Source organism: Artemia sp. Qi Xiang Cuo, chromosome 1 (assembly GCF_049724085.1).
Source record: "Artemia sp. Qi Xiang Cuo chromosome 1, ASM4972408v1, whole genome shotgun sequence".
NCBI classification, from domain to species: domain Eukaryota; kingdom Metazoa; phylum Arthropoda; class Branchiopoda; order Anostraca; family Artemiidae; genus Artemia; species Artemia sp. Qi Xiang Cuo.
In genome coordinates, this window is record NC_142794.1 from 14,991,705 (window position 1) to 15,009,087 (window position 17,383).

General features: G+C 33.5%; 1 protein-coding gene across 1 annotated transcript in view; it reads right to left on the reverse strand.

Annotated features, from left to right (window-relative positions):
* LOC148956039 (uncharacterized) overlaps window positions 1-16,684 on the reverse strand; it is a 77,388-nt gene extending 60,704 nt beyond the window's left edge. Inside the window, exon 1 of the mRNA XM_089093708.1 lies at window positions 16,592-16,684. Within this exon, the coding sequence (XP_088949834.1) occupies window positions 16,592-16,631 (40 nt within the window). The 5' untranslated portion in view covers window positions 16,632-16,684. The remainder of the gene's footprint in view (window positions 1-16,591) is intronic.
* Between the last annotated feature and the right edge of the window lie 699 nt (window positions 16,685-17,383).

Consider the following 17,383-nt stretch of genomic DNA (forward strand, 5'->3'; position numbering starts at 1 on the left):
CCTGTTGTTCCCGCGCGAGGCTTCAACCATTCCGTTGTCACAAGATGAATATTATAGATATTTAGACATTCACGAAATAGATACAGAAGATAAGCAGCTCACCTGAGAGAGAGAGAAAAATAATATGTACTTTACAGGAAAAAAATGTTCGGCTTTTTCTTAGTAAAAGCCTAGTAAGCAAAGTAAAGAGGGATTGTGGAGGGATAGAAGGAGACTCTTGTTGTGTACATATTGCTTCTAAAATCCCATTTTTTTTAGTTTTGACTACTATTAGCAAGAAACTGATATAAATTATATCATTCACTGATATAAATTATATAAGTGACATTCGCTTTTTCTTAACGAAAATCTTGTAAGTAAAGAGGGGTGGGGGATGGATAGAAGGAAATTCTTGTTGTGTACATATTGCTTCTAAAATTCTATTTCTTGGAGTTTATATTACTATTAGCAAGAAACACAATTTGTAGTTTCCTACCTAAAACTATTAGATATGACTAATTCTAAAATTGGCAGTCTGGATAAAGGATTTCCATCCTCATTGACGAATTAATTGCAACAATTTGATTGTTATTGACAGCAATTACAATCGGAGGAGAATCACCATGAATTTAGTTATGGAATATGAGATGGGGCGGGGGGGGGGGGTAAAGAAGAAGATTAGATGTCAAATTTGTCAAAGCAAGTCATTTCCATGGCAATGAGTTTTATTTTTATTTTACAGTAATTTTAGAACACTAAGTTGCAGTCAGTATATCTGTAGTGTTTCATGGAAGATATACAAAGCAGCTGTTGATTTCTCTGCAGACTTTATAAGCTCTAGTAGAAAACCAAGTTGTGACTTCAGCTCTTTTCATCCCAGGGATGAAAACTTCCACCCCTGCTCTTTTCTTCAGGTGGGGTAGTGCCAGTGACACAGACCACTATTCAAAAACTTTGCTCTCAAACCATCCTGACTCAGATGCAACATAGTTGCTCTCTTTATTTCATTTATTATTTTGGAGGGGTATTTGAACCTCTCTTCAGTAAACAAACCTCTTTAGCAGTAAAGCAAAGTCAGTTGACTTTTTATGAAAATTAAATTAAAAAAAACAAGTTTTTTGAACTGAAAGTAAGGAACAACACTAAAGCTTAGAACGAACAGAAATTATTACGTATATGAAGGGGATTGCCTAATCCTAAAAAGCTCACTCTTTACACTATAGTTTTCTTAGTACTTCTGAAGAAAGCTTCTTATTGTTCCAATTAAACAACCTTTGTTTTTTAGGAGTTGTTCTTAGAGAATAGCGACAAAATTCAAACTTTAACATAAAGATCGAGGTGTTGAGAAGGAGGCAACCCCTTTCATATACGTAATAATTTCTGTTTGCTTCAAGTTTTAATGTTGGTCCATACTTTCAGTTGAAAAAACTTGTTTTTTTAATTCAGGTCCCTTCCCATGAAAGTTCCCCCCACTGTGAAAAAAAAACAGCAGAAAATTTGTCTTCCCACCCTAAAAAGTAGGCATGCTTCCCAATAACAAATACTATGCACAAACACTGGGCAATTTTTACAACTTGAAGACCTTTCCCCTGGGTCTTTGCGTGTGTGTGTGTGGGGGGGGTTGTATCCAAATGCAAAGTTATTGGGCCTTTCAACTATGATGAACAAAATGTAACCTTTGATGGGTAAAACTAAACTTAATGAAACCTATATATTTTAAATTAGCATAAAAATCTGATTCTTTTGATTTTTCTATTGGTATCAAAATTCTGTTTTTTAGAGTTTCAGTTACTATTGAGCTGGGTCACCCCTTACTTACAGTTCCTTACCACAAACTGTTTGAAACTTGATGAATCTTGCATATTTGGAATTAGCATAATAAGTTGATTTGTTTGATATGCCTATTTGTATCAAAATTTCTTTTTTTTAGAATTTTGGTTACTATTGACCCGGGTTGCTTCTTACTTGCAGTTTGTTACCACAAACTGTTTGATAATATTTTAAAATCTACCATATTTTGAATCTATCTAATGAAATTACAAAAGACCCAAATTGAATTGCCTTTAGTTAATTTTTCATAGCTTTCTGAGGGCAAAATGTAGTTTTCTCTTTATTTTCCTTTTTTTTAAGCTTATATCTAACTTTATAATCCTTTGTCTCTCCTATTGATGGTAAAATGGCTACCACTCAGATAAGAAATAAAAGTAGGTCTGAAGGAATTAAGAACTGGTACAAAATTAAAAAAGTAGGTAAAAACTGAGCAAAACAGATGAGCTTGATTTGCTTTAAAAGATTCAAAATGGATTCCTAAAGGTCTGAATAACAGGGCAAACCTCAATTCAATGCAAAGTTTAGCAACTGATCAGTACAAAACACTGAAATCATTATTAAAGAAGGACAAGGGCAACTCCAAACATTTAAAGTTACCCTGGAAAAACAAAATACTTGCAGGAAACATTGAACATTGCTGTCATCAAGAATCTATGGAATAGAGAAATAATTTTGCATGAAAACCTAACAATTCAACACCTCAGACATAGAAAAACATCAAACTAATTTAATTTATTCCCACATTTGGACACAATACCTGGGGTGAGTTTGGCATACTGTACCAAGGTGTCCAAAAGTGGGCTATGCTTGTAAAAGCTGTGTAAATATGTCTTAAGGTTGAGAGCAAGCTCAAAACACAAAACTTGATTAAGTCTGGCATTATTTAACCCTGTCAGACCAGTAAGTGAACTTAAATTATATTTTCTCCTGTTAAATCCCATTCAAGATAAAATGCTTAAATGTAAAACAGAGGAGGAAAGAAATAAATGCAGCTGGGATCTAGAAGAAAAGAAAACAGCAGTTTTTTTCTGTCTTAGTCAACAAAAAGTCAGATGGATTCTTGGGGGTGTCCCTAGAGGCCTGCTGCATGACTACATGAAAGCAGTTGGAAACCTGAATATCTCTACAAAATCTGTACCAGTTTCTTTATACACTGTTACAACACTGTTACAAAATATTTACAGAGGAACAAGAAAAAGGACTAAAAACTTACTTGAAAACGTTATTTGACACACATTTCAACTATTCTCCCCTAGAACCACATAAACTTGTATACACTTATGTCATTACTAAGAGCAAAAAAGTACCAGATAACTGGAGATACAAAGGTAATGGAGACAATTGCAGGAATTGGAGATAACTGGAGATACAAAAGTAATGGAGACAATGGAGGAATTGCAGGTAAAGGTTGGTACTGTGCTTTTACGGATTATCTTAAAACTCTATCAGTAAGAACGCCAGAAGGTACAAGCTTATGACAAGCAACTGCTTTCAACCATCAGTGTAGGAGCTTTCGTTAACAATCTGGCCAAGTTCAACATGTGTTCAGATCACAAGACATTTGGAATGTTGACAAATTGGGTCAGAAAAACATCCAAAAGCCAGGTAAGATCACTGCACAGCCAGGCCAGAAGTAAGTAGAGAAATGAAACCTATTATTTCTGATACTTCCATTTGTAAAAAACTCAATTTTGATCCTACAGAAAAATATTTTAAGTCTACAAGAAAGGAATTGGAGGCACTGAAAAAGAATTCACGCATAACTCCAAAGTTGTATAATAAGTTTTATTCAAGGGGCTGTTATGCACCAAAAATTTATGGTTTACCCAAAATTCACAAAACTGGAGCCCCTCTCTATCCCATTGTATCAACTTTTTCAGCACCTGTTTCCAAATTAGGGAAGTGGTTATCTGTAGCACTTCGTCCTCTTTTAGGAACATAAAAATCATATTTAAAAACTCCAAAGATCTGACTAATAATTTAAGAATTTTTACATTGGAATAGAATTCATTTCTCTGCAGTCTAAATGTTGTTTTAATGTATTCTAATTGTAACATAAAAAGATGCAGATATATATATTAAGGAGTAAATTACAAAAATATTTTGATTTATTACAGGATGTAGGGTAAAAGCACCAATGATTCAACAGTGCAATTTTGGAATCATTGCCAAAATTTTCCTTCAAAACAGGATAACTCTGCTTAGTTTTGACTTGGAACACCATCTCTTGATGGTGTTCCATCAAGCCATCTTGAAGGTGTTCCATCCACGATCTCCTGATGATTTTTTAGCTATGTAATGTTCAAACTGTAATTACTTGGTTATTTTTTGCAAAAAAAAGTTGGGATCAGCATCAATGCATCAAGATACATTTGATCATCTCTAAAATGTAGCCACATTGGCTTTTTCTTGATAAAATTAAGTTAAAATGGCAGAACATTAACTATGTTCCAAGTGTCAAAATTTCTTGTCTGATGTAGTGGAATACCAGAAATGTAGATATTGGCTTCTATTATGAGATTCATTTCTTTTGGGAATATCTTGTGGTAACCTTGTAGAAATTTTCGACAGACAGCAACAGGTCATGTTAAAATATAGAGGGTAACTCTGTCATAACTTCACTGAACAAGTCATTTATACGAGAAACAATTGATGTCAAAATTCAAGGGTTCTCTGGGAAAAAAATAGTTGTTGAATTTACGGGTACTTTCTCAACAACAGAGATTTTGATGATTTGTATTTGCAATAAAATTTTTACAGTAAAAAATTTTTAGAAGTTTTTTTTAGTTGTAGTTTTACTGATTTGATGCTAGATTTTTCCACCATCTGAGGAAATGCTGCTTGGTCTCATACTATGTTCAAATTTTTAATTATTTGACTTGGTTGATCACAATACTCTAATTCATTTATCTTTCAATAACTTTGAAGTAGACCCTCTCTTAGTAAATTTTATATTTGTTTTCTTTCAAATAGATCCCAAGCTGTAAAATACAAAATATTCTCTCTGAACCCCTCCCTAATTAGCGTGGAAGTTCCCAAGGAACCTTGTTAGGACCACTCTTATATATAGTATTGATTAATTACAATTGGTAAGATTCCCTCAAAGATGTTAATATGTAGATGACCTGCTGATCCTGGAAGTATGTCAGAACTATCAAAAACAACCTCATCAAAACCCTACCCATGTTTTGGATAAAGCTAAGAATTTACATATGAAAGTAAATTCCACTAAGTCCAATATAATGACAATAAACTTATTAAAATTCTTGAAATCCCACTCCTGTTTTCTTATACCCTATCCCACCCAAAATGCTAATGAAACATGTTAGACTCCTTGGTGTTACAAATTTCTAATAATCTTAAGTAGGGCATGCGTATTTCAAGAACTCTGGACTTTCCAGGCAAAGGATAGTCAATTTTTTATTTTTAAGTGGATTATAATAGTAAATTAACTTTGAAATTGCCAAATGTTGACAACACTCTCACTGTGAACAATAAAGAAATCTTTGTTGGAACATTAAAGCTGAGAGGAAGTAGGCAATTCCAGATAGCGTTTATAGAGAGAGCTATATCCCACTACTATATCAAACATTATATTATAGAGACCTAAGTCACACAATTACACTCCATATGATTATTCAATTTTGTCCCTGTACTTGGGGCAGTTTTTTTAGTTTTTTGTTTCCACTATCTGAATAGTGTTTTATACATTTACACATTAAAAAAGGTTGAAGAGAAACAAAGAAATAATATAAAAACAAAATGCATGTTGAATGCACCAGGATCCACCCACAAGTATTCTCCAAGCGTTTTGACACATGTCAAATTGGGTTCTGACTTACATAAAAAAAACAGGTAACTTTTTTGTTCTGTCAAATTTATAGGTCAAAACACAATTTAATGAAATCAAAGTTTTGTACCCTTTTCTGATAAAACTTCAAACTTCTAATCAAACAGTTAGATTTGTAGATGTTTTTCCTGCATACTGAAAACCTTTTCACACCAAGTCTTTAAATTGGGGCTTCTGGAGTAGAAAGTGTTTTTTGTTTTTAACTGTCAAATCATTGGTACCTTTACCCTAACCTTAGCAAGTTTGGATGTTGAGATAATTTTGAAATTGGTTACTCTGGTAAATGAATTTTCTTTTCATTTTGGTTTGAGGGGATGTATTTACAAGCAAGTGTTTGGTTTGCTTATAGGAGTGGCACTCAGTCCTTGGTTGGCAAACCTTTACATGGATTATACTGAAACATCCAATTTAAATAGTCTTAGGCTTTGTCCTTGTTTCTGTAGCAGACTCATGGATGACGTAGTTTGTGTTTGGAAATTTGGTTTTGAATCATTAGACATTTTCCGTAAACATTTAAATAGTTTTGACAAAAATATAAAATTAACAGTTGAGTTTGAAGAAGATAATAAGTTAACGTTTATTGATATTTTATTAATCAAAAGGGATTTCCATCTGCTCTTCTCAATTTACAGAAAACCCACAAGCAGCAATAAATATTTAAATTTTATTCATTCCACCCTGTTTTGGTGAAAAGAAGGGTTGTAATTTCTCTAGTGGATAGGCCTTTAGAATTTGTTCTCAGGAATTTCTGGATTTGGAATTATTGTATTTAAGGGAAATTTTATTTTGTAATGGTTATCCAATTAAATTTACAAATAAATTAATAGAAAATAGACATACTGAAATAACTGCAGGTTCACGGCCTTCAGAATTGAATTTGAATTCACTCTTTACCACATGTGCCAGGTTTGGAGGAAAAACTTATACAAATTTCTACAGAAATATAACATTGATACATGTTTTCAGTCAATAAAACCTTTAAGCAGTTTCCTTAATTCTGGAAAGGATATGACTCACGGTAATTGGGTTAGTGGGGTTTGTTATATTCCTTGTTCTTGTGGGAAGTTTTAAATTGGCAGAACTCACCAACAATTTGTGGAAAGATTTGTTGAACATTGTAATTCAATAGAAACAAACTCTAAAATTCAGCAAGCCTCCTGAAACTTTTGTTTCGGTATTGACTGAGCACAATTTCTTCAACCCTTGATCATCATGTAAAATTTGATGATGCCAGGACCATTTCCAATGACAGAGGTTATACTAAATTGGCGAGGGAAGCTATTGAAATTAAAAAAATATATATTTTAACAAATAGGGATACAGGAAATTTAAATATTGATCCAATTTATAATATTCTTCTGAAAATGAACCAGTTGTTAACGAGGGTATTAAGATTTTACCAAATAACCTAGGGATGAGATTTAATACAAGACCAAGGAGAGTTACGTCAGTGATATCAAACAACAGGATTAATTTTTATCCAGTTGCTTTGGTGTTTCATTGAAGTAACTCTATTAGTAACAGCAACCAATGTGGTCTGTTGTGACAATTATAGTTTAATATTGGTGTTCTTTTTTTCTTTTTATTTCTTTAATCTATGTTTCTTTTATGGTGAAGATACCTTGTTTTTACATAGGCAAAATATTCACATTGTTTTATTGTTTGTCTTTTTGCTACTGGCCAAAGTCTTGTTTTGTCTGTTTTCCTCATTGAGTATTTCTCTCTTTTTTCTTAGAAGGTCACACCAGCAGAAAGAGGTTAGTTGACCAGAATTTTTGCTAGTGTTAATGCATTGGGAACACAGTCCCTCCTCTGCTTATTTCCCCAGAAAACAGTTTCTGTAAATTTTTGCTCAAGGGAGCTTTACCAGGAACCATTATGATTAGCTCAGAAAATATTTCTGGCTGGATGACTGCTTACTATTTTTTTCTTTAAATCATTTTATTAATCAAGAAAAAACCCCTAAACAGTCACATATGCTTCTGAAAATAGACAACCAGATCAGCCAATACACATTGAATTGCTTGATTAAGCTAAAAATAATGGTGTTGTACTTTTAACTGTCTCTCCCCACTATTTACAAACTACATCCTCTAGAAAGGATATTCATGGGGCCCTAAAGGTTTACTACAACCAGGATACAATAAGTTTTATGACTGCATATTAATGTAAAGCATAGTTGAGCTTCTTGTGAAAGTATATCCAAAGGCTTTTACTTCTGAAATTACAATCAGTGGATTCAGAGCAAGTGGGGTCTATCCTGCCAAAAGAGATGTCTTCAGGGATTATGAGTTTCTCTTGTCATGTGCCTAAGTCAGAATGCCTACCACATCTAGTGAAGCACTTACCAAGGAAGTTTCTATGCTCAGCACAAGTCCTTTATAACATTTGGACTCCTTCTTTAACATAGACTTCAAAACAGATGCAGATCAGGTTCTGTCTCAAAATGAGAAGCAAAGGTCAGCAGACAATTTGTTAAAAGAGACCATCTATCCAAACCACTTTCTAAAAGGCACAATGTGAAAAATCAAGAGGAAAAAATACAAAAAAGTCAGAAGTGCTCACTGAAACCTCTGTGAAAGAATGCATTAGGCTACTGCTGAGACAAAAGCTGTCTCTGCCAAGAAAGCTCTTGTCCTGGAAACGAAGAAAGTCAGAGAAGTGAAAAGGCTAAAAGGCATGTTTCTTGTAACAAGAGTTGCAGTTGGAGAGGTGATTCTGACATAAAAAAGCCTGTATAGGCTACAACAACTCTTCAGACAAAAGTAGGCTATGGACATTGAAGGCAAGCCCCTAATAGCAATTTCCAATTTGACAGAGAAAGTCAAAACAGGTGATTACATCTCTAAATGAGAAGCAAAGGTCAGCAGATGATTTGATAAAAGAAATTGTCAATGCAAACCCCTTTCCAAAAGACAACACAAAAAATCAACAAGAAAATATATGAAAAAGTTGGAAGTGCCCACTGACACCCCTTTAAAAGAATGCACTACTTCTGGGATAAAAGCTGTATCCCTATATGCCAAAAAAGTCCTAGTTCTGAACTGGAAAAAGGCGGAGAAGTGAAAAGGCTTACTTCTCGTAACAAGAGTTGTAGTTAGACAATTATACAATAGATTCAAACAGACTCTTTGGTAAAATTCTACTTTAGTTACTTTTGGCTATCTTGGAAAGGGGTTGGGTTAGGAAAATGAAACTTTCAGGGATGGATGTATATGCTAAGGTTTGTCCCGGGAAGGTACTTTGAAGTACCTACCTCCACTCATCCCCCCCCCTCTATATAATGGTAAATTACTGCACATTACTAGTTGTTTCAACTCATATTTCATCCTATATTACTGTCATAAATATAAATTACTGCTTACCTTACACAACTTCTGCTTTTAACCTTGTTCATTAAAATATATTCCAAAATCCTATTGAAATCCTAAGCCATTTATTTTTCAACCCATGCCGACTTTCTTTATGGTATATGAAACCAGGTTTGTTGTGATGTCACACTTGCCTTATCAGAAACCCTTACCCTTAAGGGTAGCAGGCACATGCCAAACAACTCTGTTGATAAGACCATTTAAACTGTATTAATTAGGGAAAGGATTTGACAAGAGACCAGTAAAAATAACCTAATCCTTTTTAGAGGACAAATCATGTCATGGGAAGATGTTTTTGAAATTCTCCTTCCACCCAAACTTAAAATTTTCTAAAATTCTACTTTAGAAGCTTTTAAAATATTTCTAAAGTACTAAAAGATACAGTGCTAAAAACCTCAGAATCGACTTCAGAGGACACATTATATCATGGGAAGATGTTTTTGAAATCACCCTTCCCCCCAAACTCAAATTTTCTAAAATTCTAGTTTAGAAGCTTTTAAATTATTTCTAAAGTACTAAAAAATACAGTGCTAAAAACATCAGAATCGACTTCAGAGGACACGTTATATCACGGGAAGATGTTTTTGAAATCCCCCCTCCCCCCAAACTCAAAATTTTTCAAAATTCTACTTTAGAAGCTTTGAAAATATTTTAAATATTTCTAAAGCGCTACGACATAGAGCGCTACAGACATCAGAATCAACTTTAGAGGACAATTTATGTCATAGGAAGATGTTTTTGAAATCCCCCTTCCCCCCAAACTCAAAATTTTCCAAAATTCTACTTTAGAAGCTTTTTGAATATTTCTAAAGCGCTAATAGATAGAGTGCTAAAAACATCAGAATCGACTTCAGAGGACACGTTATATCACGGGAAGAGGTTTTTGAAATCACCCTTCCCCCCAAACTCAAAATTTCTAAAATTCTACTTTAGAAGCTTTTAAAATATTTCTAAAGCACTAAGACATAGAGTGCTAAAAACGTCAGAATCAACTTCAGAGGACATGTTATATCCCGGGGAGAATTTTTTAAAATCCCCCTTCCCCCCAAACTCAAAATTTTCCAAATTTCTGCTTTCAAAGCTTTTTTAAATATTTCTAAAGTGCTAAGACATAGAGCGCTACAAACATCAGAATCAACTTTAGAGGATAAATTATGTTATGGGAAGATGTTTTTGAAATCCCCCTTCCCCCAAAAACTTCAAAATTTTACTTTAGAAGTTTTTTTAATATTTCTAAAGCGCTAAGACATAGAGCACTACAAACATCAGAATCAACTTTAGAGGACAATTTATGTTATGGGAAGATGTTTTTTATGTCATGGGAAGATGTTTTTGAAATACCCATTACCCATTGAAATTTTGACAAAACAACATTTTACCTTAATTTTCAGTTATCAGTTTCTTTTTCTCTGGCTTTAGTTCTGAAAATGCAATTTCAGTTATTTGAGCAGAATTTTAAGCCATATCAATGTTTTATTTCCAAAATTTAGGAAATGTATTTGCATATATTTAAAACTTATAAGTTGGGATTGAGCAAAGTTTTGAAGCTGAAAACAATTTTGTTGTACTTCATTTAAACAGAAGATCTATTTTGCAAGGTTCCGTTGCTATAACTCACAAATTTTTAAAGGTTATTCAAAGTTTTAGAAATCCCCTTACCATTCATCCCATTCCCCCTTCATACTCTAAAATCTGGTTGATAATTTTAAATTTGAAAAGCCTTATTTTCCAGGGGGGTTTTTTTTTGGGGGGAGGGGGGATTTTCTGTGAGGGTATTTCCCATGGGGGGGGGGGGATTTTCTGTGGGGAGGTATTTTCCGGGGGGATTTGCCAAGAACCACAAATTTGATGGTATGAGTTTTATTAAAATCTTTTACTTTTAGGGGTTGTTTCCCCCTTTTACAAAACTCAGACAAATTTGTTAGACAGGCAATTTATCAACAAGATTTTAGAGTATTATTCCGGTGCAGCACATTGCAACAAAATGGTCAGCTTAGATTAGTATAAGCAGGGGCACTGCAAGCAGGTTGCTGACCACCGCCCCCGCCCACCTCCTCCCCCCGCTATCAAATCTCCTTTCAAATAACCTTTGCACCCTCGAAAGAAAATTTTTATATAAGTTCCAGCATTTTTTACATATTTTAAATGATGGATGTTAAAAAGAAAAGCAAAATTTTTCAATATTATAAGATCAAGCTATTTGAATATGTTTTATGTGGTTACTCAACTCAAGATGTAAAGAGGTTTCCAAAAAAAATAATCAAGATAAATATAGGTTATTCGGTACTTGTGCATTATAAATAATCCACCACTATAGACTGTACAAGAAAACCAGACAAACGGTATTTGTTAGACAAATGGATTGCTAAGCATGATTTCTTATTGCGTTTACAATATTTAAACTGTTGTTTTTTTGGGTTCAGGGAGGGGAAAAGGTACCTAGGCTAGGTTATGTATTTAATCTATGCTCTGATTTTGCGGCCCGCCCCTCCGGGGCAAATATATAGCACAGAACTGTTTCTAAACTATTATATTTTCATCAAATTTAATTTCATTTCATTAGAATTAAACAAACTTAACTTCTTTCGTGTATAGTGATGGGTTATTTATAATGCACAAGTACCAATTATTCTATAATCAAATATGTACTTCTGCCCCCTCTCGCCCCCGCACTATGTACACTGTAATAATGTCGTGTAGCTTCCAGAATTAAGAGTGCTACACAAAACTATTTGGAAAAAATGATTGAATTGATTTAATAAAAAATTGGGTTAGATACCATAAATTTACAAATTTTCTGTTACAACGTTTTAAAAATTAATTAGTAAATAATACCCATAAAAAACAAATTAGTTGGGGTTATAAAGCTCAGATATATATTTCATGAAATTGTGCATTCTTGAGGAGATTGAATATTTTTTTTGAAATAGTGCTCTGCCAGATATCCTTCCATATGTTTTTCTCTTCTGCCATATTTGGGTATATTGTCTTGAAGGTCACGCCAGTGTCTTTTGATGTTTTGTGTGTGAGCACCTGTTGCAGGGTCAGCAAAATTTATGCTGTGGTTGACGTGTAAATGCTGATAGCCCTGGCTAGCCAGGCAATTGTAGGCCCTCCAACAGTCGCTGATAATTGATGTCCCTGGCAAGATTCGGTTTTGGATAATTTCCAACAACATGGCACTACTTCTATCCGGCACAGAAACCAAGAATGAATTACCAGTTCCTTGCTTTATTCCACCAAATACCCATTTACCCTTGACAATCCGACCACTATTATATTTACGCTTTCCAACTTGGGCTTCATCTATCTCAACAATGAATCCTTCTCCTCCCAAAGGAGCAATGTTTGAATGACATATGTACATACAAACCTCTCTGCAGAACTGGCTCCAATCCACAAAGGTTTGTTTACAACAAGTAACATTGTTGATCATGAAATCCTCCTTTGGAGGCAGTATTTGAAGCCAAATCATCAAAAAACGGAAATTTTCTAGCTCAGAAAGGTGTGAACAAGCCATCCATGTTTTGTCATAGATCGATTTTGAAAAATTATACTTTACCTGAGAATATTCACGGCCACCTCGGATAGGTATAAGCCTAGACTTCTGGCAACGGAACGAATTTCTATATTTCATGCAAATCTAGCCACAAATATCGCAATTCCTGCTTCTCAATAACATGCCATGGTTATAATACAATTCTAAGACTGCCTCAACAGTAGAAAATTGAACAATACCACCACAGAAATTTATTTCATAAAAATTGCAAGACATATCTCAATAATTGTCATTTACAGACTGAAGCTGTAACTCGTAATATCTATTGCAGCTTTAATTAATTGTTTCATTGTTAAACAGCGGGAATAGTCGAACAAAGATAACAGTATATTGTTATATTGGAAAGATAGATTAGTATGCGTTTTTCCTGCATTTGAAATAGTTGCTTCTTAACAGATGTAAATATCCTAGTTGATTCTGATGTTTTTAGCACTCTATCTGTTAGTGCTTTAGAAATATTTTAAAAGCTTCTAAATTAGAATTTTAGAAAATTTTTAGTTTGGGGGGAAGGGGGATTTGAAAAACATCTTCCCATAACATAATTTATCCTCTAAAGTTGATTCTGATGTTTGTAGCACTCTATGTCTTAGCACTTTAAAAATATGTAAAAAAACTTCAAAAGTAAAATTTTGGAAAATAATGAGTTTGGGGGGAGGGGGATTTTAAAAACCTCTTCCCGTGATATAACGTGTCCTCTGAAGTTGATTCTGATGTTTTTAGCACTCTATGTCTTAGCACTTTAGAAATATTTAAAAAGCTCCTAAAGTAGAATTTTTGAAAATTTTGATTTTCGGGGGACTGGGGATTTTACAAACATCGTCATAATATATCACGGGTCCCCAGTAGTTGATTCGTATGTTTTTAAAGATACGTCTATTTGTTTCGATGGTTGATTTTCAAAGAATCAATACTGGAAGTATGGAAAAAATTGATGGAGGGGGGACGGAGAGGTCATGATACATATTCCAACAATATAATTTGTCCTCTAAAGATGAGGGTGGTGTTTTTAGCACTCTATGTCTTAGCGCTTTAGAAATATTTAAAAAAAAGCTTCTAAAGTAAAAATTTGGAAAATTTTGAGTTTGGGGGGAAGGGGGATTTCAAAAACATCTCCCCATAATATAATATGTCCTTTAAAGATGATTCTGATGTTTTTAGAGCTCTATGTATTAGCGCTTTAGAAATATTTTAAATGCTCCTAAAGTAGAATTTTAGAAAGTTTTGTTTGGGGGGAAAGGGGATTTCAAAAACATATTCCAGTCAAAAACATTGTCCTCTGAAGTCAATTCTGATGTTATTAGCACTCTATCTATTAGTGCTTTAGAAATATTTTAAAAGCTTCTAAAGTAGAATTTTAGAAAATTTTGCATTTGGGGGGAAGGGGGATTTTCAAAACCTCTTCCCATGATATACTGTGTCCTCTGAAGTCGATTCTGATGTTTTTAACACTCTATCTATTAGTGCTTTAGAAATATTTTAAAAGCTTCTAAAGTAGAATTTTAGAAAATTTTGAGTTTGGGGGGAAGGGGGATTTCAAAAACATCTTCCCATAATATAATTTGTCCTCTAAAGATGATTCTGATGTTTGTAGCACTCTATGTCTTAGCGCTTTAGAAATATTTAAAAAACCTAAAGTAAAAATTTGGAAAATTTTGAGTTTGGGGGGAAGGAGAATTTTAAAAACCTCTTCACGTGATATAATGTGTCCTTTGAAGTGGATTCTGATGTTTTTAGCACTGTATGTCTTAAGTGCTTTAGAAATATTTAAAAAGCTCCTAAAGTAGAATTTTAGAAAATTTTGAGTGTGGGGGGAAGGGGGATTTAAAAAATTTCTTCCCATAACATAATTTATCCTCTACAGTTGATTTTGATGTTTGTAGCGCTCTATGTATTAGCGATTTAGAAATATTTAAAAAAACTTCGAAAGTTAAATTTTGGAAAATTTTTAGTTGGGGGGAAGGAGGATTTCAAAAACATCTTCCCATCATATAATTTGTCCTCTGAAGTCGATTCTGATTTTTGTAGTGCTCTATCTATTAGTGCTTTGGAAATATTTAAAAAGCTTCTAAAGTAGAATTTTGGAAAATTTTGAGTTTGGGGGGAAGGAGGATTTCAAAAACATCTTCCAATAACAATATTTGTCCTCTGAAGTCGATTATGATGCTTTTAGCACTCGATCTGTTAGTGCTTTAGAAATATATTAAAAGCTTCTAAAGCAGAATTTTTGAAAATTTTGAGCTTGGGGGGAAGGGGGATTTCAAAAACATCTTCCCATAATATAATTTGTCCTTTAAAGATGATTCTGATGTTTTTAGCGCTCTATGTCTTAGTGCTTTAGAAATATTTAAAAAGCTCCTAAAGTAGAATTTTAGGAAATTTCTAGTTTGGGGGGAAGGGGGATTTTCCAAACCTCTTCCCATGATATACCGTGTCCTCTGAAGTTGATTCTGACGTTTTTGTCACTCTATCTATTAGTGTTTTAGAAATATTTAAAAATCTTCTAAAGTAGATTTTTGGAAAATTTTGAGTTTGGGGGGAAGGGGGATTTCAAAAACATCTTCCCATAATATAATTTGTCCTCTAAAGATGATTATGATGTTTGTAGTGCTCTATGTCTTAGCGCTTTAGAAATATTTAAAAAAGCTTCTAAAATAAAAATTTGGAAAATTTTGAGTTTGGGGTGAAGGGGGATTTTAAAAACATCTTCCCGTGATATAACGTGTCCTCTGAAGTTGATTCTGATGTTTTTAGAGCTCTATGTCTTAGTGCTTTAGAAATATTTAAAAAGCTTCTAAAGGAGAATGTTAGAAAATTTTGAGTTTGGGGGGAAGGGGGATTTCAAAAATATCTTCCCGTAACATAATTTTTCCTCTGAAGTCGATTCTGATGTTTTTAGCACTCTATCTATTAGTGATTTAGAAATAATTTAAAAGCTTCTAAAGTAGAATTTTGGACAATTTTGAGTTTGGGGGAAGGAGGATTTTAAAAACCTTTTCCCGTGATATAACGCGTCCTCTGAAGTCGATTCTGATGTTTTTAGCACTCTATGTTTTAGCGCTTTAGAAATATTTAAAAAGCTCCTAAAGTAGAATTTTAGAAAATTTTGAGTTTGGGGGGAAGGGGGATTTTAAAATCCTCTTCCCGTGATATAACGTGTCCTCTGAAGTAGATTCTGATGTTTTTAGCACTCTATGTCTTAGCGCAGTAGAAATATTTAAAAAGCTCCTAAAGTAGAATTTTTGAAAATTTTGAGTTTGGGGGGAAGGGGGATTTTAAAAACCTCTTCCCGTGATATAACGTGTCCTCTGAAGTCAATTCTGATGTTTTTAGCACTCTATCTTTTAGTACTTTAGAAATATTTTGAAAGCTTCTAAAGTAGAATTTTAGAAAATTTTAAGCTTGGGTGGAAGGGGAATTTCAAAAACATCTTCCCATGACATAATTTGTCCTTTAAAAAGGATTGGGTTATTTTTACTGGTGTCTCTTGTCAAATCCTTTCCTTAATTAATACAGTTTAAATGGTCTTATCAACAGAGTTGTTTGGCATGTGCCTGCTACCCTTAAGGGTAAGGGTTTCTGATAAGGCAAGTGTGACATCACAACAAACCTGGTTTCATATACCATAAAGAAAGTTGGCATGGGTTGAAAATTAAATGGCTTAGGATTTAAATAGGATTTTGGAATATATTTTAATGAACAAGGTTAAAAGCAGAAGTTGTGTAAGGTAAGCAGTGATTTATATTTATGATAGTAATATAGTATGAAATGGGAGTAAAAAACAACTCGAAAGGTGCAGTAATGTACAATTATCTAGAGGGGGGGGATGAGCGGATGTAGGTCCTTCAAAGTACCTTCCCGGGACAAACCTTTGCATGTACATCCATTCCTGAAAGTTTCATTTTCCTAACCGAACTCCTTTCCAAGATAGCCAAAAGCAAGATAGCTAAATAGTAAAGTAGAATTTTACCGACTCGGTGGGGCAAATTTCATATCCTAGCTTACCCTGTCTTGCAGGCGGCTTTTCCTCTTTATCTTGTACCATTTTTTGACACAGATCAACTTTTTAGGTTTATTGGCTGATCCAGTACTTTAATTTCTTCATCAAACCTAGTAACACTGTTGCAATAAGCTTTAAATATCACACCACCCAAAAATAAATACGCCTATATTTCTTTTGAGCTTTATATTTTTACTAGAGTTTCAAACGTGTGTACTGGTGTACTTGACAGCCTTTAATTTCCTTGTTTAAAGAGCATGGTTTTGGCTTTGCATGTTTTACCTTTTTCTAAACTGTAACATTCTTATATCTCTATCCAAATCTTTCATAGAGCCTATTCCTAGTGCAAAACTTTAAGAAGCAATAAAAATGATGGCTAATTTTTGACTGATTTCTAAATATGTCCTTATTCTAAAGTAAAAGCTAGGTGTATCTTTACAGATTAAAATCTTATTTTCTTCATTGGGCTAATAGAACTACTAAGAAATAATACAACACTTTTCTCTCCGACAGAACTTTTCTTTTCTGAAAATTTAATGTTCAGAGCAAAGCCAAATTGCTCCCTTAAACTATTTTTCCTTTTAAACTCAAAGGATATATTCGCGACTTTCTTCGGGTTAAAAGAATAATTTAGCAAATAATTTTCTTTTTGGGTATGGGCTATTTCATTCTTTTTTCTAATAAAATCGTTATCATGTCAAAGATAAAATTCATCGTGTTTTATTTGGATGTCAATCTCAATTTTATTATTACTCTAAAATTAATCTAAAATTAATTATTGCCAATCATTTAAGTTC